Source organism: Delphinus delphis, chromosome 13 (assembly GCF_949987515.2).
Source record: "Delphinus delphis chromosome 13, mDelDel1.2, whole genome shotgun sequence".
Classification (NCBI taxonomy): Eukaryota; Metazoa; Chordata; class Mammalia; order Artiodactyla; family Delphinidae; genus Delphinus; species Delphinus delphis.
The window spans coordinates 78,502,975-78,522,326 of NC_082695.1; the positions used below are offsets into that span (position 1 = coordinate 78,502,975).

The 19,352-nt window shown below is 36.7% G+C and overlaps 1 protein-coding gene across 1 annotated transcript in view; it reads left to right on the top strand.

The window, feature by feature from the left end:
* CDH7 (cadherin 7) overlaps window positions 1–19,352 on the top strand; it is a 110,674-nt gene that overhangs the window by 78,073 nt on the left and 13,249 nt on the right. The window contains exons 7-10 of the mRNA XM_060029564.1: window positions 9,663–9,799; window positions 11,068–11,189; window positions 11,874–11,991; window positions 16,125–16,376. Of these exons, the coding sequence (XP_059885547.1) occupies window positions 9,663–9,799; window positions 11,068–11,189; window positions 11,874–11,991; window positions 16,125–16,376 (629 nt within the window). The remainder of the gene's footprint in view (window positions 1–9,662; window positions 9,800–11,067; window positions 11,190–11,873; window positions 11,992–16,124; window positions 16,377–19,352) is intronic.

Below are 19,352 nucleotides of genomic sequence, written 5' to 3' on the forward strand. Positions count from 1 at the left end.
GTACATCGCTATTATTATAGTTTATTGTTTTCATGGCATTTTTATTTCAAGGTCAATAAAGTCAATGGAGAGAGACATATTTTACAAGCAACTGTATTGGCAATCTGTATTGAACGTTGGTTTGTATTCACATATTTTCCAATATGTAGAAAATATTACACAGTCGTTTAATGGACATAAACATGTATTTGCACTGGGCACTCAAGTAACTATCAAGATGTAAGCCCTCTTAACAGAGGCCAGTGGAGGAGCAGATCACACGGTCTGCCGAGGTCCTAGGAAAAGTGAATCTCCAGGCCGAGACGGAAGCTGAAGACTCTTACAGTTGTGAGCTTTGCGCTTCTGCACCTTGAGGAATATCGTAGTTCTGAGAGGAATGGAAAAGCAGTATTTGTTTAAAATTAGGCCAATAGTATTTGAATTGTAAAAGAGTACGGGAGGGTGGATAATTAGTGTTTGAATTCACTGACATTCTTTGTAGTGTAATACTGAAATCTAGCATATGCCATTTACATTTGGAATATTTTCTGATATATGGGGCAAGAGATTAGAATTCTAGAAAGAAATACACGTACTTGCCTCCAGCAAGGTAAATTGAGATCTTCTTCCCACATGACCCACGCCTTGCCTAGTTTTTTTTTTATTTTAAACCTATTCCATTAATGTACCAACCCAAAGCTCTTTGCATCTGCCCTTTCCTTAAAAGAAGATGAGGGCATCTACATTACTGTTGGAACCTTGCCGTTTGGTTCCATTTGACTGTTTAGAAGTATAGTAAAAGTAGATCGAAAGATTAAATGAACCCGGAGCCCAGCGGCTGGCCAGAATATGACACCTTTGTGAATTGGTATGTCTTGTTACAGCTTGCCCGCTATCCGGAGGGCTTACCTGGCCCAGCATTTCATGTACACTTTGCCGTCCTCTTTCCTGATATGAAAATTAGAAGCCAAAGCTGGAAATTGGGTAATACTTGAAATTACGTAGAAAAAAAAAGAGAGTTTTTTGAAAGCAAAAGTGGGTAATTGAGGGCTGGCATGTTTCTGGCTTTGTATTTTTTATGCAGTTGCCTACCATTTCATGTAAATTTTGGCCCCAACTACCAAATATCAGGCTCTATCTATTGAACTTGGAAGGACAGATTGTGTTCTGCTGATTCTCATCATTTTTCTGAAGAGTAAAAGCTTTGCTTCTGTGTTTCTCATCAGTAAGATGGTAAAAACTGTAAGCACAGCCTAGTGTTCAGAGAACTATTACTTCTTCATGTCAGCATCCGTAGACTGATCAGTGAATCAGCATACATTGATTAAGAACCTGCTTTGTGCACGACACTGGGAAAATACAGGAAAAACAAAGATGAATAAAACATCTCCCCTCACCTCAAGGAGCTTACAATCTGGCTGAAGAAATAAGATTCCATAAGAGTTAAACAATACAAGGGGAAAAAGTGGCAGCTCTGTCAGAGGGTAAATTGTGAGATAAATACTAATCACTCCAAGGGCATTGGACATGAGACTTCATTTGAAGCAATGTATGCATGAGCTGGACTTTGAGGGATGGCAGGATTTGGACACGCCAGACATAAGGTCTGTTTATGTTTTATGTAGTTATATCCTAAGGGTCTAGTGCCGTGTTATGAAACGAGCACATTTATTTCTGTAGGCAGCACAGCGAGCCCAAAGTCCCTGTGCTTAAAACAGCCAATGAATTGAAACATATTACTACAAATAAGATCAGATTTGAAGAAGGGTGATTGAGAAGTAATGGGGATCATTTTCAGCATTTCTAACAATCCAAATACAGAGCTAGCGTTGTATTTATGTTCAAGGATACAAGGATGATAATAATATTCACCTGCAGGCTCTTCTGGCATTCCTGGTGTGGTATGTCCTCAGAAAAAAGGGGATAAAATAATATCGGATATTACATTATGTAGTGTGACTAGTCTGAGCACATGTGGGGTGTTTGAATAATTCAGTGTGTACTTTAAGTGGCTTGTATACATGCATGTATTTGTACATATTATTTTAATCTAAATTATGTGAATATCCCACAGAATTAAAGGGAAGGTTGCACAGCCAGTCTGCAGAAAAGAGAGGAGGAAGGTTTCTCTATAAATACGAGCAGCACGAGTGAGCTGACAGTGTCTTCTGAACGTGGCAGTGGATGCACCACTGGCCCCTTTTTTCCTCATGGCTCTGTTTCAGGTTCACATTTCTTGGAAAGTTTTTTTAGTCCTGTCTTAGGACACGTGTCCATCTCTTACCCAGGAAGTTCTGGGCATTTTCATGGTGAGTCCCATCAAGATTGCATGAGATTGGGAAGATTGAAATCCACAAGGGAAAATTGAGTTGCCATTATCAGAAGAAGGGGGTGAGGCTGCAGACAGTGGTACCACTAAATACTGAACTCAACAGCTGGTTTTGAAGTAATTTATTTCTCATTAAAGCCCTATCGGGCAAGCGTTAACATTCCGCTGTTATAAATAAACATGACTCTAGTTAGAAAATGTGGTTCTAGGATTTTAGCAAGTTCGGTATCAAAACCTGTATGCTGCTTGTAGCCACACACACACACACACACACACACACACATGCACACGTGCATAAATTTCTTAAGCGATTAAGGTTTCAACTCAAATGATTCAGTTATTTCTATTGATCAGATTTGTCGGCGTTTATTACGTTATCTTTTCCATATAGGGAGTAGCATTTGTGTTCGTGTAGCCCACTCACCTTCATACTCTATTTGTGATTATCAACATGCATAGCCGTAGCTGGGCGATACGAATACTACCTGTGAATACGGAGAGGGCCATTTTAGTCGATCTTCACAGCTCATTGAACAGCAGCACGTGTAACTACAGGCATTTATTAGGGGATTGATTTTGTTTCAGACGCACAGAACACTGAGGATATTCAGATGTATAAGATGCGGTCCCAACCCACGTGTTAATCTAGCTGGAGGAGAGATCTTAGGCGAAAACTTATTAAAAAAATCCAATGTTAAATCTGGAAATGAGAAATCATCTTGAACAATTTTCTGATTTCGCAGATAAAGAAACAGAAGAGTACAAATGGCGAATGAAAAGCCCAAGTTAGTACGGTAGGTCTGATGCAGGATTGTGGCTATAAATATGGCCCAGTCTGCGGTTCGTGGTGGTGCAGCACAGGGAGCTGGTAGTGAAGTCCGTGGGCCCTATGGACTGCAGGCTTCCTTAAAAAGGCTCGATTTCTGAAGTAATTGGGAAGGCTTGGTGCCTTCCAAGGCAGGGGATTGTCTTTAAGGAGTTGTAGGACTACAGGAATTGGAAAGAGGAAAAAATAGGAGTAAAGAAGGGCCAACACGAGGAAAGGCACCTCAGTGGAGATACACACCATATTGTCATTTAATCCATGAATACATCAGTGTAACTGTCTTAGAGTTTTAGATAGAGTGGTGGAAAAAAAAATGAAAAGAGGCTGAATTCTAGAGTTGTAGGTAGTAGAGACTAAAAGCTCATCTATGTGCGATGTGATATATACTGGAAAGATGGTTCAGACAGACACGGTTCTGAATCCTGGTTCCATCAACAACCAGCTGTGAGACTTTAAAGTCCAATACTGGAATACGGCAATAATGGTACCAGCTTGCCTTAGTTAGAAATTGTGCTTGGCTGGTTGAAACAAAGCTTAACGCTAATGACCTACCAATGAGAAGTCTGGAGCCAGGCAGTCAAAGACTGACAGTTTGGCAGGATAATGTCATCAAAGGCTTGGCTTCTTGTGTCAGGCACTTATTACCTCGTATTTACAAGATGACTTTTGGGTTGCTGTCCATTGTGTTCATGTCCCACGTGAGATAGAGGGGAAGGGGCAAAAATCAAATGCCAGTTGAATTAGCAGCTCTGTCCTGTCCTTGAGGGAGTTTTTCAGTGATGCTCAACACAACTTTCTTTTGCATCTCATTTGTTAAACCTTAGCTATAAGGACACTGCATCTGCAGGGAGGCTAGCAAGTGTAGTTTTTCAGCTGGACACATGGTTGCCTTCAACAAAAGCAGGGATCTATTAGTAAGAACTAAGGGCAAGTGGATATTAGGTGTGCAAGTAAAAGTCTCTGTCACACATGACCTTACATAGCTGTTTGAGGATTAGGAAAAAATGTATATGTTTTACATTCTCAGTATATTTAGAGGGAGGGACAGGTTGATGAATCTGCTTTTGGATATTCTGAGCTTTAGTTGAAGATGTTGCCGGTATCTGGAGTAGTTTAGGAAATCTCAGAAAAAGGATTGAGGCTGGTTATTGAGATTTGGAGGTGTCTGCATAATAAATGGAGAGGGCAGAAGCTTTAACTGCTGGTGCTGCAAAAATATGGAAGTGATCTCTTTCATTGGTCACTCCGACATACAGTGAAAGAGGTCAAGTATTTTAGGTTGTAATTTATAGAAACTAGAGGGATCGTTGTGAGTGTGCACACCACTAACTGCAGCAGAAGTTGCTTTAAAGATAACTTTGGGTCATGATTAGAGAAACACCAGTCCTTTTCTTTCCTGTTCAGCCTCTAATTGATTCAGGCAACTGTATTTCTCTGTCTTTAAGCCAGTAGATCCGGAGCTGCAAAGAGTGTGCTTCTCCCAACTTCTTCAGAACACTTCCTCTCTTTTGGCTCACTCAGCCCTCCCAGATTCTAATTCAGAGAAAATTTCCCCCGCTCACTCTAAAAAGTGCCCATATTTTCCTTATTTCTCTTGGTTAAGGATTTTTTTCCCCCCTTCAGGTAACTTTATCATTAGCTAATGTCTCACACATAAATTCTTGCTTTTTGCATGTCCAGAGGGGCTGGTAGAAAATAGGGAACCCCTTTAATACTGGGGGTATCTCAAGTCCTTGTGATTAAGAAATATAATAACCACTGTGACTATTTTCCATGGTTTGTCTACTCCTGGTCCTTGCCCAGGTTTCCGCCTCTTCTCAACATAATTCCTCAGTCTCTTCCCACACCTGTCCCAGTTTCCTTCATTGAGAATAGCAATTTGTTGGTTTTCTCCTAAATACTTATTATAGATTGCTACCTTTCCAAATATTTTGTTTATATACTGTATTTCCTGAGATAGAGCGTCGCATGCAGGTCCTCCAGATTAATTGCTGAATGTATGAATGAGTGAAAGGGAGACATAAGAATATCAGAATAATTCACAAAATACCAAATACATATATATGAGGCTATTTAGTGAAAGCTAAGTAAGAGTTATAACTATTTAAAAATATACTGAATTGTGGTAAGCATTTCATGTTGTCTGTAAGTCAAATCATCATGCTGTAACCTTAAACTTATATAGTGCTGTATGTCGATTATATCCCAATAAAACTGGAAGAAAAACATTTAAAAGAAATAAAAAATAAAGATACACTCAAGTTATAAGTGGAAGCTACAGAGTTTATGATTTAGAAATACTTAGTATTTGGATGATAGAAACTTTGGTGTCCATTCTTCTCAAAATTTATAGAAGCACAGGTGATAACTACATCCCCAAAAGATATAGGGGTTTTTCTGAGGTGAACAGAAGTTGGAGATATTTAACATATTAAATGAATTCTCAAGTTTAATATCCTTTATTCGAATGCTGGGAGTTTTGAGACTATTGATAATAGAGGCAAATGTTTTAGTTATTGACTTTAGCTCAGTGGGGGATTACATGAACTCATTAAGACAGATATATGCCAAGTTCAAGGCCTTTTTGCTTTGTAAGAATCTAAAAGTCTGTGTTTTCCTGAATATACAAACATTACCATAGTAGTTTGAAAAAAATGGACAATTCAGGCTTTTAGTATTGGCTCGATGATGCATGAGTGCATGGGTATTGAGTTACAATCTTCATGTCAAACATTAATATTAATTATTCTATTACCATTGGATTATATATATCTATATAATATATATTTATACATATAATTAATTATATATGTATCATTGTTGCATACATAGAGAGAGAATATGTTAATACTATGAAATATTGGCATATAATGTTTTGACTAAAGCAACATTTCAGAGGAGAAAATCTAGGTCTTCTATGTAATTGAAAATTAAAGTCTATTTTTAACATTAAATAAACTCATTTCTTGTTTTCAGGGCTGTTGTGTGGGAAGTAGATTGTAGACAATAAGAATTGAAGTATGTTGATAAGGAGTAAAAAGATGCAAAGTCTAGGCTAAAGTAGGCGGTAGCTTGGAATGATATCTACCGTCAAGTACTATTGACAACTTGGATGCAGGGACAAGAAAGAAAAACAAATCTAGGTTTTTAGTTTGAGTAAGCAAGTGACTGGTAGTGTCATTTGCTCAGGTGGAAACGCGTGAGGGAGGAGGAGGTTTGGGCGTTGCTAGGAGACAACATTGGTCTGGGCATGTTACATTTCAGTGCACATTGTGTATTTATGTGGTTCTACTAAGTAATTCAGTACGTAAGTTTGGTTGGCCAAGGAGATTTTATATAAATGTAGGTGTCATCAAAAATATAGAAGTGAGTTAAGCTATAGGACTCTGTAAGTTGCAAGGAAAAGTGTTTTTCCAAGAAGAGAAGGGAATCCGTGGGAAAGGTTTCGGGGGAGTGTGAGTAGTCAGAGGTCTCAAAGGGGAGGGTAAACTAGCCGAGGTGACTGAAAGGAGCAGAGAGTGAGGTAGGAGAACAACAGGGAATACGTGGTATTAATAAAGGCAGAAGGAGAATGTGTTTTGAGGAGTCATCAGTGGTCAATTGCGGTAAATTTAAATGAGATAGAAAGTAATAAAAGAACAGAAAAGTGAACCATGGATTTGACAATATGGAGGCCAACGATGAACTTGACACAAATGGAAGAAATTTGTTTTTTAAAATAGAAAACACACATGTTTTTGATTCAAATAAAGCTATATAGATGGAAAAGGATCCAAATCCCAGGAAAAACATTCTTGAGGTCAGCAGATAGGGTGGATAGCTCAAGTAGAATGGTTTGATTTTGATTTGAATAAAGACACTTAGCTACAATAAAAGGATGCTAAGTAGGGGGTATGGGGAAACTCAAGATTTATTTTTCCTCTCGTATCTCATGTAGCACAGATCCTGGAGGTGAGGGCGAGTACATTTTGTACTGCCTTTGCCATTTTCAAACTATTTAATTTTCTTTTCCCTTTCAAACTCTCAACTCTTTTGTAGACTGCATCACCATACTTTACTCAAAATCTTTCATGTTGCTAGCAACCATCAAATATATAGTAATCACACTGATTTGTTGAGGATTTTGGTACGCAGATTATTTTATTTCTCCCCACCGTCACTTTTGGCTTCTCACTTTCTTGGTCGTCTTGGCTTTAGTGATCTGTTTCTCTGCCTCAGTTTTGTCATAGATTCTTATGAACATAGCCTTGGCTTGCTAACTCTCATAGATACACTACTACTGTTGAAAATCGACTTCAGGCATCTCATTCTCTGTCAGCTACTTCCCACTCCAGCAATTCTGCATCCTGGTAAAGTCCCACCACCGATTGGTGCTACCAGAATCTTCTCGATGTCAATCTGCCTTCTCTTATTTCCTCAGTTCTCTCTTACAAACTTAGAGACCGTGGACCTTCATTATCATCACTCACATGTTGGTACCCTTATCCTCCTAACCCTCCTCTCCTCTCATTGTCCATGACTGGTTAAACCCAACCCTCTCCTTTTTATGCATCTTCGAATACTTAGATGAGAACAAAGCAAGACAGACAAACGGGATGACTGGTTTTACATTAAGTCAATGGACATAAGTCTCAAAGGGGCAATCCACGATGCTCAGCTATTCCATTATATTCTCCCTAGTATATGCATTTTTGTCTCTTCTAAAAAAAAGGAATTTTCTCTCCTCCTCAAACCACCTTCTCCTCTCTGTCTCAGCTGACAACCTTGTCTCCTATGCCATCAAGAAAACAGAAGCCATCAAAAATAACTTGGTCATATTCTCAAATACCTGTTGCTGCACAAAAACAATATTTGTTGATCTGTGGTCAGTTTTTTGGTAACATTTTCCTATGCCTTCTCTTTCCTTTTTAAGTTTCTTGCATCTTGTTATATAGCAGACTAGTAGTAGATGATTCGTAGTTGAACTACTATGGAAACAGAATACTTTCTGAAATTGGGTGTGTTTATGTTTGTTCATTTGTTCATTTGTGTAATTATGTTTTTAAATGAGAGTCCTTATTTCACCCACCTAGAAAGACAAGGGCATTTGAAGACAGTCATTAATGAGGGAAGGGTGAATTTTGTATATGAATCAAAAAATAGCATAATTGAACAAGAATACGAGTAGAGTGGTAGTTATTTACTAATATTTAGATAATTTTGAGAAAATCCTTTACATGCCAAAATATTTATGTAATTTGAGGCATTCTACTTTTTAAAAAAATTTTATTTTATTTTGGATTATAGTTGATTTACAATGTTGTGTTAGTTTCAGGTGTACAGCAAAGTGATTCAGTTATACATATACATATATCCATTCTTTTTCAGACTCTTTTCCTATATAGGTCATTACAGAATATTGAGTAGAGTTCCCTGTGCTATACAGTAGGTCTTTGTTGATTATATCGTATATGTTAATCCCAAACTACTAATTTATCTCTGCCCCTACATTTCCCCTTTGGTAACCATAAGTTTGTTTTCAAAGTCTGTGAGTCTGCTTCTGTTTTTTGTTTTTTTTCTGCTTCTGTTTTGTAAACAAGTTCATTCGTATCACTTTTTTAGATTCCACATATAAGTGATATCATATGATATACGTCTTTTTCTGTCTGACTTACGTCACTTAGTATGATAATCTCTAGGTCCATCCATGTTGCTACAAATGGCATTATTTCATTCTTTTTAATGGCTGAGTAATATTTCATTGTATATATGTACCACATCTTCTTTATCCATTCCTGTATTGATGGACATTTAGGCTGCTTCCATGTCTTGGCTATTGTAAATAGTGCTGCTATGCACATTGGGGTGCATGTACCTTTTCGAATTATGGTTTTCTCTGGATATATGCCCAGGAGTGGAATTGTTGGACCATACGATAGTTCTATATTTAGTTTTTTAAGGAGCCTTAATACTGTTCTCCATAATGGTTGTACCAATTTACATTCCCACCAACAGTGTAGGAGGGTTCCCTTTTCTCCACACTGAGGGGTTCTGCTTTGAAACATGTCTGTGGAACCCTGGTCAAGGCCCCTGAGTGAGCAATATAAAAACAGAAAGGTTAAGACCAACCTGGTGTTATTAAAACAAAAGATGTTTCTAAGTATATGTGAATGGGTTAGATGTCTACATATGTTTCCTTTTAGAGGGACCTCTGATCGTGACCAGGGCTACTATATCTGATGAGAATGTCTTTTAGGAGCCACAGTTTGGAGTTTATAATGGCATATTCAAATCCACTGTGAAGATAATTATACTATTGTCTTTATTTTGTACTGTTGGACAGAAAAGCAGAGATTCCTGACAAGCAGGTTATGAATCAACTGGAACACTGGTGAAGTCTTAAACTAGACATATTTTATGTTAGTATGACAGATTGTGGAGTCAGCAGAATTTGGTGATTGGCTGTGCAATTAATGAAATAAATTCAGCAAATTATAATCAAACAAAAAATATTGAAGTGTTTGGTTTTTTTTTTTAATATTCAATTAGGTATTCAATTGACAGAAACACAGACTTGGAGAGATACTTCAATATTGATGCCAACAGTGGAGTTATTACAACTGCCAAATCTCTGGATCGAGAGACAAACGCTGTTCATAATATCACAGTCCTTGCAATGGAGAGCCGTAAGTTGTAACGTTTAACGTTAAATTAGGATGGGGAGGACATTGAGAGTGGAGAATGGGTTGACATGAGTTTACAGTTTCGACTTGAATTTTACTAGGTGTTTGTTTGAATTCAGCAAAATTTTGAAATTTTCTAATTTCAGGCTGCGAAATATTTATATTCTCTAACTTTATTCGCTAATACTTACAAAGTTAGTGAAAAGAGGTTATTACCATAAAATAATGGGCCTGAGTTACCCTCAGAGGGCTTCTGCTTGTTTTGTGGTCATACTTTGTGCTGCATTTACGCTGACATGGGGTTGGTCCCATAGTTTATAAAAAAAATAGTAAATTGATCTCTAACCAAGACACCCAGATTTCTACATTTTCATATGGAACTAATTTTGGTCCTTGATAAGAAAAACATTGAGAGAACAATGCATAATTATACTGTGTGCATGTTATATACATATGTAATAGGTACATAATATATACACATATTCATATAAAAATCGGCTCTAGCATCAAAGAATATTGAAATTCCTGGCTTATTTGTCACTGTGTGTGTGTGTGTATGACATTTGTATCAGAGTTTCCATGGCTCCAGTCTACAGTGTTGTGGTTCTAGATTTTATTCAAGTCTTAGTCATTTCCTTATTAGATTGTGCTTTAGAGAGGCAAACATTTTTGGTTGATTCTAATCGTTTTAAATATGAGTTTCCTAAGTAAGATGAGGTTGGAGTAATAGCTTTACTCTGAGCACAAGCAGACCGTGGAGATATTGTGGGTTCGGTTCTGGGCACCACAGTAAAGTGAATATCACAATGAAGGAGTCACACAGATGTTTTGGTTTCTCAGTGCATATGAAAGTTGTGTTTATACTATACTGTAATCGGTTAAGTATATAATAAATAGCATTATGTCTAAAAAGAACAATGTTTACACTTTATTTAAAAAAGACTTTATTGCCAAAAAATGCTAACTGTCGTGTGATCCTTCAGCAAGTTATAGTAGGAACATTAGGAACATCAAAGATCACGATCGCAGATCACCATAACACATATGATAATAATAATAAAGTTTGAAATATTATGAGAATTATCAAAATGTGACAGAGACACAAGGTGAGCAAGTGTTATTGGAAAAATGGGACCAATTGACTTGCTCGATGAAGGGTTGCCACAAACCTTCAATTTGTAAAACACACAGTATCTGCAAAGCGCATTCAAGTGAAGTGCAATAGAACGAGGTGTGCCTGTAAATGATAAAAACGTCTTCCCGTTTATTAGAGAATCCATCTCAGATAGGAAGAGGCTACGTGGCCATCACTATACTTGACATCAATGACAACGCCCCTGAATTTGCCATGGACTATGAAACCACCGTGTGTGAAAATGCCCAGCCAGGCCAGGTGAGAGTCTCCAGAACGCCACGCTCCTCGTTCGCGATTCCGTTAAAGATGCCCAGCGGCGGTTGCCTTTGAAATCCTACCAGCTTTAAGATAAAATGTAATCAGCATGTTTCAGCAAAACTCACGCTTTGATGTGTAGCATAAACTAATATTAAAGGAACTTTCAAATTCTGTTTAATTGGGATGATGAAAATTCCTCTGGAAGAAAAGGTAAACGTTGTAAAAGCCGTGCTAAACGGTTAAGGGCTTAGGCTTTTTTAAGGAGAAATACAGCATGTTACGGCATGTTAAGCTCGATTGGGCCGCTTCCCACATTACACAGCGGGGCTTAGGTACCTTGAAGTTGTAAGAATTAAGTGTGCTGTAATCTTGTGGTTTGGTCCACTCATCCACATTCTCAGTGTCCTGTGATGTTTACTGACATGGTGTAATCAGTTGGTACAGCTTATTTCTGAGGTTCACAAAAGTAAATTCAAATATGAATTTTGAAAAGGACATGATTGATTTTCAGAGCCCTTTTTAGATTGGGTTCATATTAGTACACCTGACACCGCCACCTGCCCCCTCTCCTCCCACAGCTCAGTCAGGAAGATGGTATTTATCATCTGTGTAAAGTTGCTCTGTCCTGCCTCACAAAACAGCCGAGCACACCATGCTTTCAAGTTTTACATTCTCTGTTCCTAGGTTATCCAGAAAATCAGTGCTGTCGATAAGGATGAGCCATCCAATGGACACCAGTTTTATTTCAGCTTAACAATGGATGCAACGAATAACCACAACTTCTCACTGAAAGATAACAAAGGTAAGGTATAATTTTTTTCGTCAGAGGAGGCAACAGGTAGAAGCTTTCTAAGCAAGTACTTTTTCTCACTCAGGAATGCTGATAATGTAATTTTTGTTTTCTTCATACCAGCGAGGACATTAATTAAAGGGCGGTGAGCCCCTTAAGTAATTTTTATCTATGGATTTGCTGTCATGAAGAAGGAACTGCTACTTAAATCATTTTAGGCCTAAATCCAAAGAAGGGGGGAAGCCAGATCCATCTCTCTTTGTCTTTTCTTCTAGACATTTGCTTCCTTACTTCTATACCAAGCTCTTTATGCAGAGTATCTGTGGATGGTTGAGGACCAGCTAAATGCCTTAACAAGGATTATACTACCTAGGCATAACCTGAGAGGTTAGGAAAATAATTGGGCAACACATTTCAACCTAAATCAACTTTGACTTAATATTTCAATGCCAACATCAGTTATCGTTTTATTTTTAACATAAAAATGAAAGTAATCCATGCAAATAACAAATATACTCTTTATGCAAAGAAATATAAAATTACAAAAGAAGAATTCCCTATCCTCCCAAATCCTGTTTCTCTGCTTCAAAGATAAACACTCTTAATCAGTTTTATAAATGTCATTATAGAAACATTATTACAAATACCTATAGGTAGATTCTGGTTTTGCTCAATTATATAAACATATATATATACTGCTAGACATAGAGACAGTATATAGATAATTGTAAAAACTTTCAAAGGAAGCATGAGAACTTGCTATCTATTGTCTAATTCTGAATACATTTCTCTCTCTCTCTCTCTCTCTCTCTCTCTCTGTATAGAGAAAGGATTATACCCCAACAATATAGGAAATGTAATTCTTCAAGTTTGAATGTGTTACTCAGCTTTCAGATAAACAAAATGTAGAAATTTGTTAGTTAAGTCTGGCTTCTCTAAAAATACTTGCTTTCAGGAGATGGACATTATAATGCTTTTGCCTGAAGTCACCACTTATTTTACTGCAGGAAATTCAACTTTGGCCTCAGAAATTCAATCTGAAAATAATACATGTTTCTGATCCCACTCTCTGCTAAATGAGGATACTGTCTTTTTCCTGTAGTAACATAAAAGGAAGCACATTCTCTGTGTGGGTAATCCCAAACCCTCTGACTTAATCATAGTTGGGAAGGACAATTCTCAGCATTTGCATTCATCCAGCACAAATGCAGAGAGGGGAGTTTATGATTTTCCGAAGAAGGGTCTGAACGTTTCCCCCATTTGTTATCATCCAGTACCACCATGATTGTAGGACAGCACAGGAACTAAAATGGCTGGATTTCCAGGACATTGACACAGCCACACAGTTGAAAGATTTCCCCAAGGGCAAGCCTAGAGCTCCCTCATCTGTGGGAATCTTGGAGGAAAACATAAGGAATAGGAAGAAAGAACGTCAGTTCATCCGTTGACTTCCATTTTAGGAAGCACATACAGAACATGATGAATTTTATGATCTCTTTTGTGAACATTATGTTCCTCAACATGGGAACATTGCTGTAAATTTAAAAATCATATACATCAGATATTGGGCATTTTAGCATGTGCTCCTCAACGTGTCGTGTGTGTGTGTGTGTGTGTGTGGGTGAGATTTGATGTCAGGCATGTTAGGTTACAAATCAACAACTCTGAAAAAACTTTGTGTATCAAATCATAAATATGTATAACATCTGAATGGTTGTAAGGCAAAGACTAGGGGTGTGTCAAGGGTACAGAAACATACTCAAGACAATATGCTTCAACAACTCCATGTGTAGTTTTTCAACGAACACTCTTGAATTCATACATTTTAAAATAAAAGATTTGTTTACATAAAAACCTACCAGCTGGAATCTGAAAACCAAACACTTTTCTTCCTACTACATTTTATAATTCCAGTCTCATGTGCGCTTGCTGTTCTGTGCTGTTCGAGACAGAACAGATTTCAGCTTGCTCTTTCATTAGAGTATTGTTCATTCTTTCATGTCACTGGATAAAGCACACTGGGTAAAACTATGGTCCTGGTGTTCCTTCTTTTCCATTATATTTTCATTAATTGCTCTAAATTTTAAAATCACATAAATTCTATTATTAATTAATTAAGACAAGTTAACTGGACAAATTGTTAGCAGATTAAGAAATCTATTTCTGATATAGAAATCACAGTTGTGTCATACAGACTTACTGATCACTGTTAAGTTTCATAATTACCATAATAGGTTAGATGAAACAGAATATTGAATATATTATAAATTAAACACTAATGACCTATTTTATCACTGACAAAATGTTTATATACATGGTGTTTTGCTAACCCTATGTACCAGTACGGATTTTTAAAAATTACCCAATAATTCCTCTTTTGACTATCTATGCATATTCATTTTAATTAAAACTAGAGTGGCTTATTTTACTTACTTCTATATTGGGCTTGGAACTTGTCCAAGAAAAGATGGATTGGAAATTTCACCTATGCTATCTGATGATGATGCAAAAATACTTAACCTGTTAATTTTTATTATCTTCTTTATAAGCATATGGTTTGAAATGTTAAGATTAGTAAAAAGGTATACGTAATTTTTACAGAGTTGCAGGTAATGTAATAAATGATGTATAAACATTTCCCCATTCAGTTTTACTTTATAACTGTTTCTTTGGATATAACCATATAGCATGACATAAATGTATTAAAATGTATTCACATGAACCAATATTTGGAAATACAGCTCTCTGTCAAAAGAAGCTAAGGAGAGTGACTTAAGTCAGATAAAGTTTTTTTTAATTAATTTATTTTTTTAACGTCTTTATTGGAGTATAATTGCTTTACAATGGTGTGTTAGTTTCTGCTGTATAACAAAGTGCATCAGCTATACATACACATATATCCCCATATCCCCTCCCTCTTGCGTCTCCCTCCCACCCTTCCTATCCCACCCCTCTAGGTGGTCACAAAGCACCGAGCTGATCTCCCTGTGCTATGTGGCTGCTTCCCACTAGCTATCTTTTACGTTTGGTCATGTATATATGTACATGCCACTCTCACTTCGTCCCAGCTTACCCTTCTCCCTCCCTGTGTCCTCAAGTCCACCTCTACATCTGTGTCTTTATTCCTGTCCTGGCTAGGTTCTTTAGAACCATTTTTTTTTTTTTTTTTAGATTTCATATATATGTGTTAGTATACAGTATTTGTTTTTCTCTTTCTGACTTACTTCACTCTGTATGCCAGTCTCTAGGTCCATCCACCTCACTACAAATAACTCAATTTCGTTTCTTTTTATGGCTGAGTAATATTCCATTGTATATATGTGCTACATCTTTATCCATTCATCTGTCAGTGGACACTTAGGTTGCTTCCATGTTCTGGCTATTGTAAATAGTGCTGCAATGAACATTTTGGTACATGACTCTTTTTAAATTCTGTTTTCCTCAGGGTATATGCCCAGTAGTGGGACTGCAGGGTCGTATGGTAGTTCTATTTTTATTTTTTAAGGAACCTCCATACTGTTCTCCATAGTGGCTGTATCAATTTACATTCCCACCAACAGTGCAAGAGGGTTCCCTTTTCTCCACACCCTCTCCAGCATTGTTTGTAGATTTTTTGATGATGGCCATTCTCACTGGTGTGAGATGATATCTCATTGTAGTTTTGATTTGCATTTCTCTAATGATTAATGTTGTTGAGCATTCTTTCATGTGTTTGTTGGCAATCTGTATATCTTCTTTGGAGAAATGTCTATTTAGGTCTTCTGCCCATTTTTGGATTGGGTTGTTTTTTGATACTGAGCTGCATGAGCTGCTTGTAAATTTTGGAGATTAATCCTTCATTGCTTCATTTGCAAATATTTTCTCCCATTCTGAGAGTTGTCTTTTCGTCTTGTTTATGGTTTCCTTTGCTGTGCAAAAGCTTTTAAGTTTCATTAGGTCCCATTTGTTTATTTTTGTTTTTATTTCCATTTCTCTAGGAGGTGGGTCAAGAAGGATCTTGCTGTGATTTATGTCATAGAGGGTTCTGCCTGTGTTTTCCTCTAAGAGTTTGATAGTTTCTGGCCTTACATTTAGGTCCTTAAAGTTTGGTGGGACAGAGTCCATCAGAAATCTTGTGTTCCATGCATTTGCTTTCTTTACTCTAGACAACACAGCCTCAATTCTCACCAGGAGAAATGGCTTCCGGAGACAGGAGCAATCTGTTTATTATCTGCCAGTCTTCATCGTGGACAGTGGATCACCTTCACTTAGCAGCACCAACACCCTCACCATCCGTGTCTGTGACTGTGATGCAGATGGGGTAGCCCAGACCTGCAATGCCGAGGCCTACGTCCTCCCTGCTGGCCTCAGCACGGGAGCCCTGATCGCAATACTGGCCTGTGTCCTGACGTTACTGGGTAGGTACTGTTTGCAATGCTTGCTCTGTAAGAGCAGTCACACCACCATAGGTCAGAACTTTTTTCTTTTCCTCTTCATACCTTTTGAGAACATATGCAGATATTCTAATCCATGGTATTTGGGTCACAGAGCAATCTATGATCACTGGCCACACTTTCCAGTGATAACTCAGAAAAATTATCAATTTCATTTTTTTAAAAAGTGAAGATAAATGGCTTATGTTTAAAATTGAATTTTTTCAAGATTTTTAAAACACTTACTATATCTCCCAGCTGTTTGCTTTAGAATTCCGGGAACTGTATTAGAGTAAAGAGAATTTTTTCTATGTTGCTTTGATAATATGCTTATTTTAGAAATAATGGCCTTGGGTGGAATCTATGATATTTAATTCCTTAAGACATGAACACTCTTTATATTAGTCTCTATTCTTGCCTGTGTGTTTGAAATACATAATGAAAAAAGACCAATGAATATGGGGGCTTAAAAAGAAAGAAATGATGGCTTTACATCCTACCTCTCTTAAGATTTAAGGTGGGTTTTATAATTATTTGCGAATCTTAAAAGGTTTGAAATTTCAGCAGGGCAAAATTTCCCAAGAAGAATTTACATTTAATTATACTTTTCCATGATTACTTTGTTATGTGGTTAGGTTAGATTTATAACTCATATTAGAATTGCAGTTTTATAAGAGATTATGCAGCATCCTTTTAAAAATTGGGAGGTATCCAACATGGCATTGGGTAATGGGTTTATTCCTTTACATTCTGTGAGGGCAAAGTGTACCTTCCTTACAGCAAGGACAGTAAGCATTTAATTTTGCATCTGAGCCTGTACTCTGTGTTTTCTTGGGGTTTAATATAATTTCTAAATTCACTTATATTTTTGTAAATGCAGAATTTAGCAATGGGAGTCATAACTGTATAATGTTTAAAAACAAGATTTATGGAGTTCGATAAAACCTAGCTTTTATGACTGCCTCCAATATGTACTAGCTCTTCACCAGGAAAACATTACTTCTTCTAAGGCTAGCTTCTTAATCTCAAAGGGGAAAAGAATAGAACTAGACGCATAAGCTTGTTGTGAAAATTAAATGAGATAATTCATGTGCCAACCATCTAGTGAACATTGAGTAAATTTTAAGTGTTATCAATGAAGCAAGTTCTCAACCTATTAACCAAGCTAAGACATACTCACTAATACACTGTGTAAATGATCTCATAAAAATGGAAGCTATTATCTTCTATAACTTCAGCTAGCCAAATAAATCTAGAAGGAAATAAACTTTTTTTCATATAGCTTCACATAGATCGCCAAAACTTTTAGAAATTCATTAGAAATGGCAAATAATTCCCAATTAAAGTCTAATTTGAGTATAAGGGACTAAGTAAGTTGAAAAATATGGAACCATTGCAAAGTGCTTATTATTTCTCTATCAGGTTTCAAAAAATATTAATAAGAGGTAAGTTGTGTATTTTATAGTAGCTGGATAACCTAGATGTGGAGATAAAGATTTTTCTTTGTGGTGTTTTCTGTTTGGTTTTTAATTTTATTGGTATATAGTTGTTAGTTTCAGGTGTACAGCAAGGTGAATCTGTTTTATTATATATATATAAAAGAATGGAGATTTTTTTTCATTTTTTGATTCTTTTCCCATAAAGGTTATTACAGAATATAGAGTTCCCTGTGTTGCTCTGATCTTTATGTTTTGTTTCCTTCTACTAACTTTAGATTTTGTTTGTTCTTTCTCTAGTTGCTTTAGGTGTAAGGTTAGGTTTGAGATTTTTCTTGTTTCCTGAGGGTAAGATTTTATTGCTATAAACTTCCCTCTTAGTACTGCTTTTGCTGTGTCCCATAAGTTTTAGATCGTCATGTTTTTGTTGTCATTTCTCTCTAGGTATTTTTTTTTATTTCCTGATTTCTTCAGTGATCCATTGGTTGTTTAGTAACATATTGTTTAGCCTCCACATGTTTGTGTTTTTTAGGGTTTTTTTCCTGTAAATTTATAATCTTATAGCATTGTTGTTTGAAAAGATGATTTCAGTTTTCTTAAATTTACTGAGGCTTGATTTGTGGCCCAAGATGTGGTCCATCTTGAGAAGAAAGTGTATTCTGCTGCTTTTCGATGGAATGTCCTATAAATATCAATTAAGTCCATCTGGTCTAATGTGTCATTTAAGGCCTGTGTTTCCTTACTGATTTTCTGTCTGAACAATCTGTCCATTGGTGTAAGTGGTGTATTAAAGTCCCCCACCATTATTGTGTTCCTGTTGGTTTCCCCTTTTATGGCTGTCAGAATTTGCCTTGTATATTGAGGTGCTCCTATGTTGGGTGCATATATATTTACAATTGTTATATCTTCATCTAGGATTGATCCCTTGATCGTTATGTAGTGTCCTTCCTTGTCTCTTGTAAGTCTTTAAAGTCTATTTTGTCTGAGTATTGCTATACCAGCTTTCTTTTGATTTCCATTTGCATGAAATGCCTTTTTCTATACCCTCATTTTCAGTATGTATGTGTTCCTAGATGTGAAGTGGGTCTCTTGTAGACAGCATATATACAGATCTTATTTTTCTATCCATTCAACCAGTCTGTCTTTTGGTTGGAATATTTAATCCATTTACATTTAAGGTAATTCTTGATATGTATGTTCTTATTGCCATGTGTTAATTGTTTTGGAATTGTTTTTTAGGTCTTTTTTGTTTCATTCTTTTGTTCTCTTTTGTGCTTTGATGACTATCTTTAGCATTGTGTTTGGATTCCTTTTTCTTTTTCGTGTGTATCTTGTTTTTGGTTTGCAGTTCTTATGAGGTTTTGATATAGTTATATATATATGTATGTATGTGTGTATATATATATATAGAGAGAGAGAGAGGAGGTTTCAAGTTTCTGGTCTCTTAATTTCAAATGCATTTCCCATTTCCTGTATTTGTACCCTCCTCTCCTTATGGTTGCTGGTCTTGATAACATATTTGTGT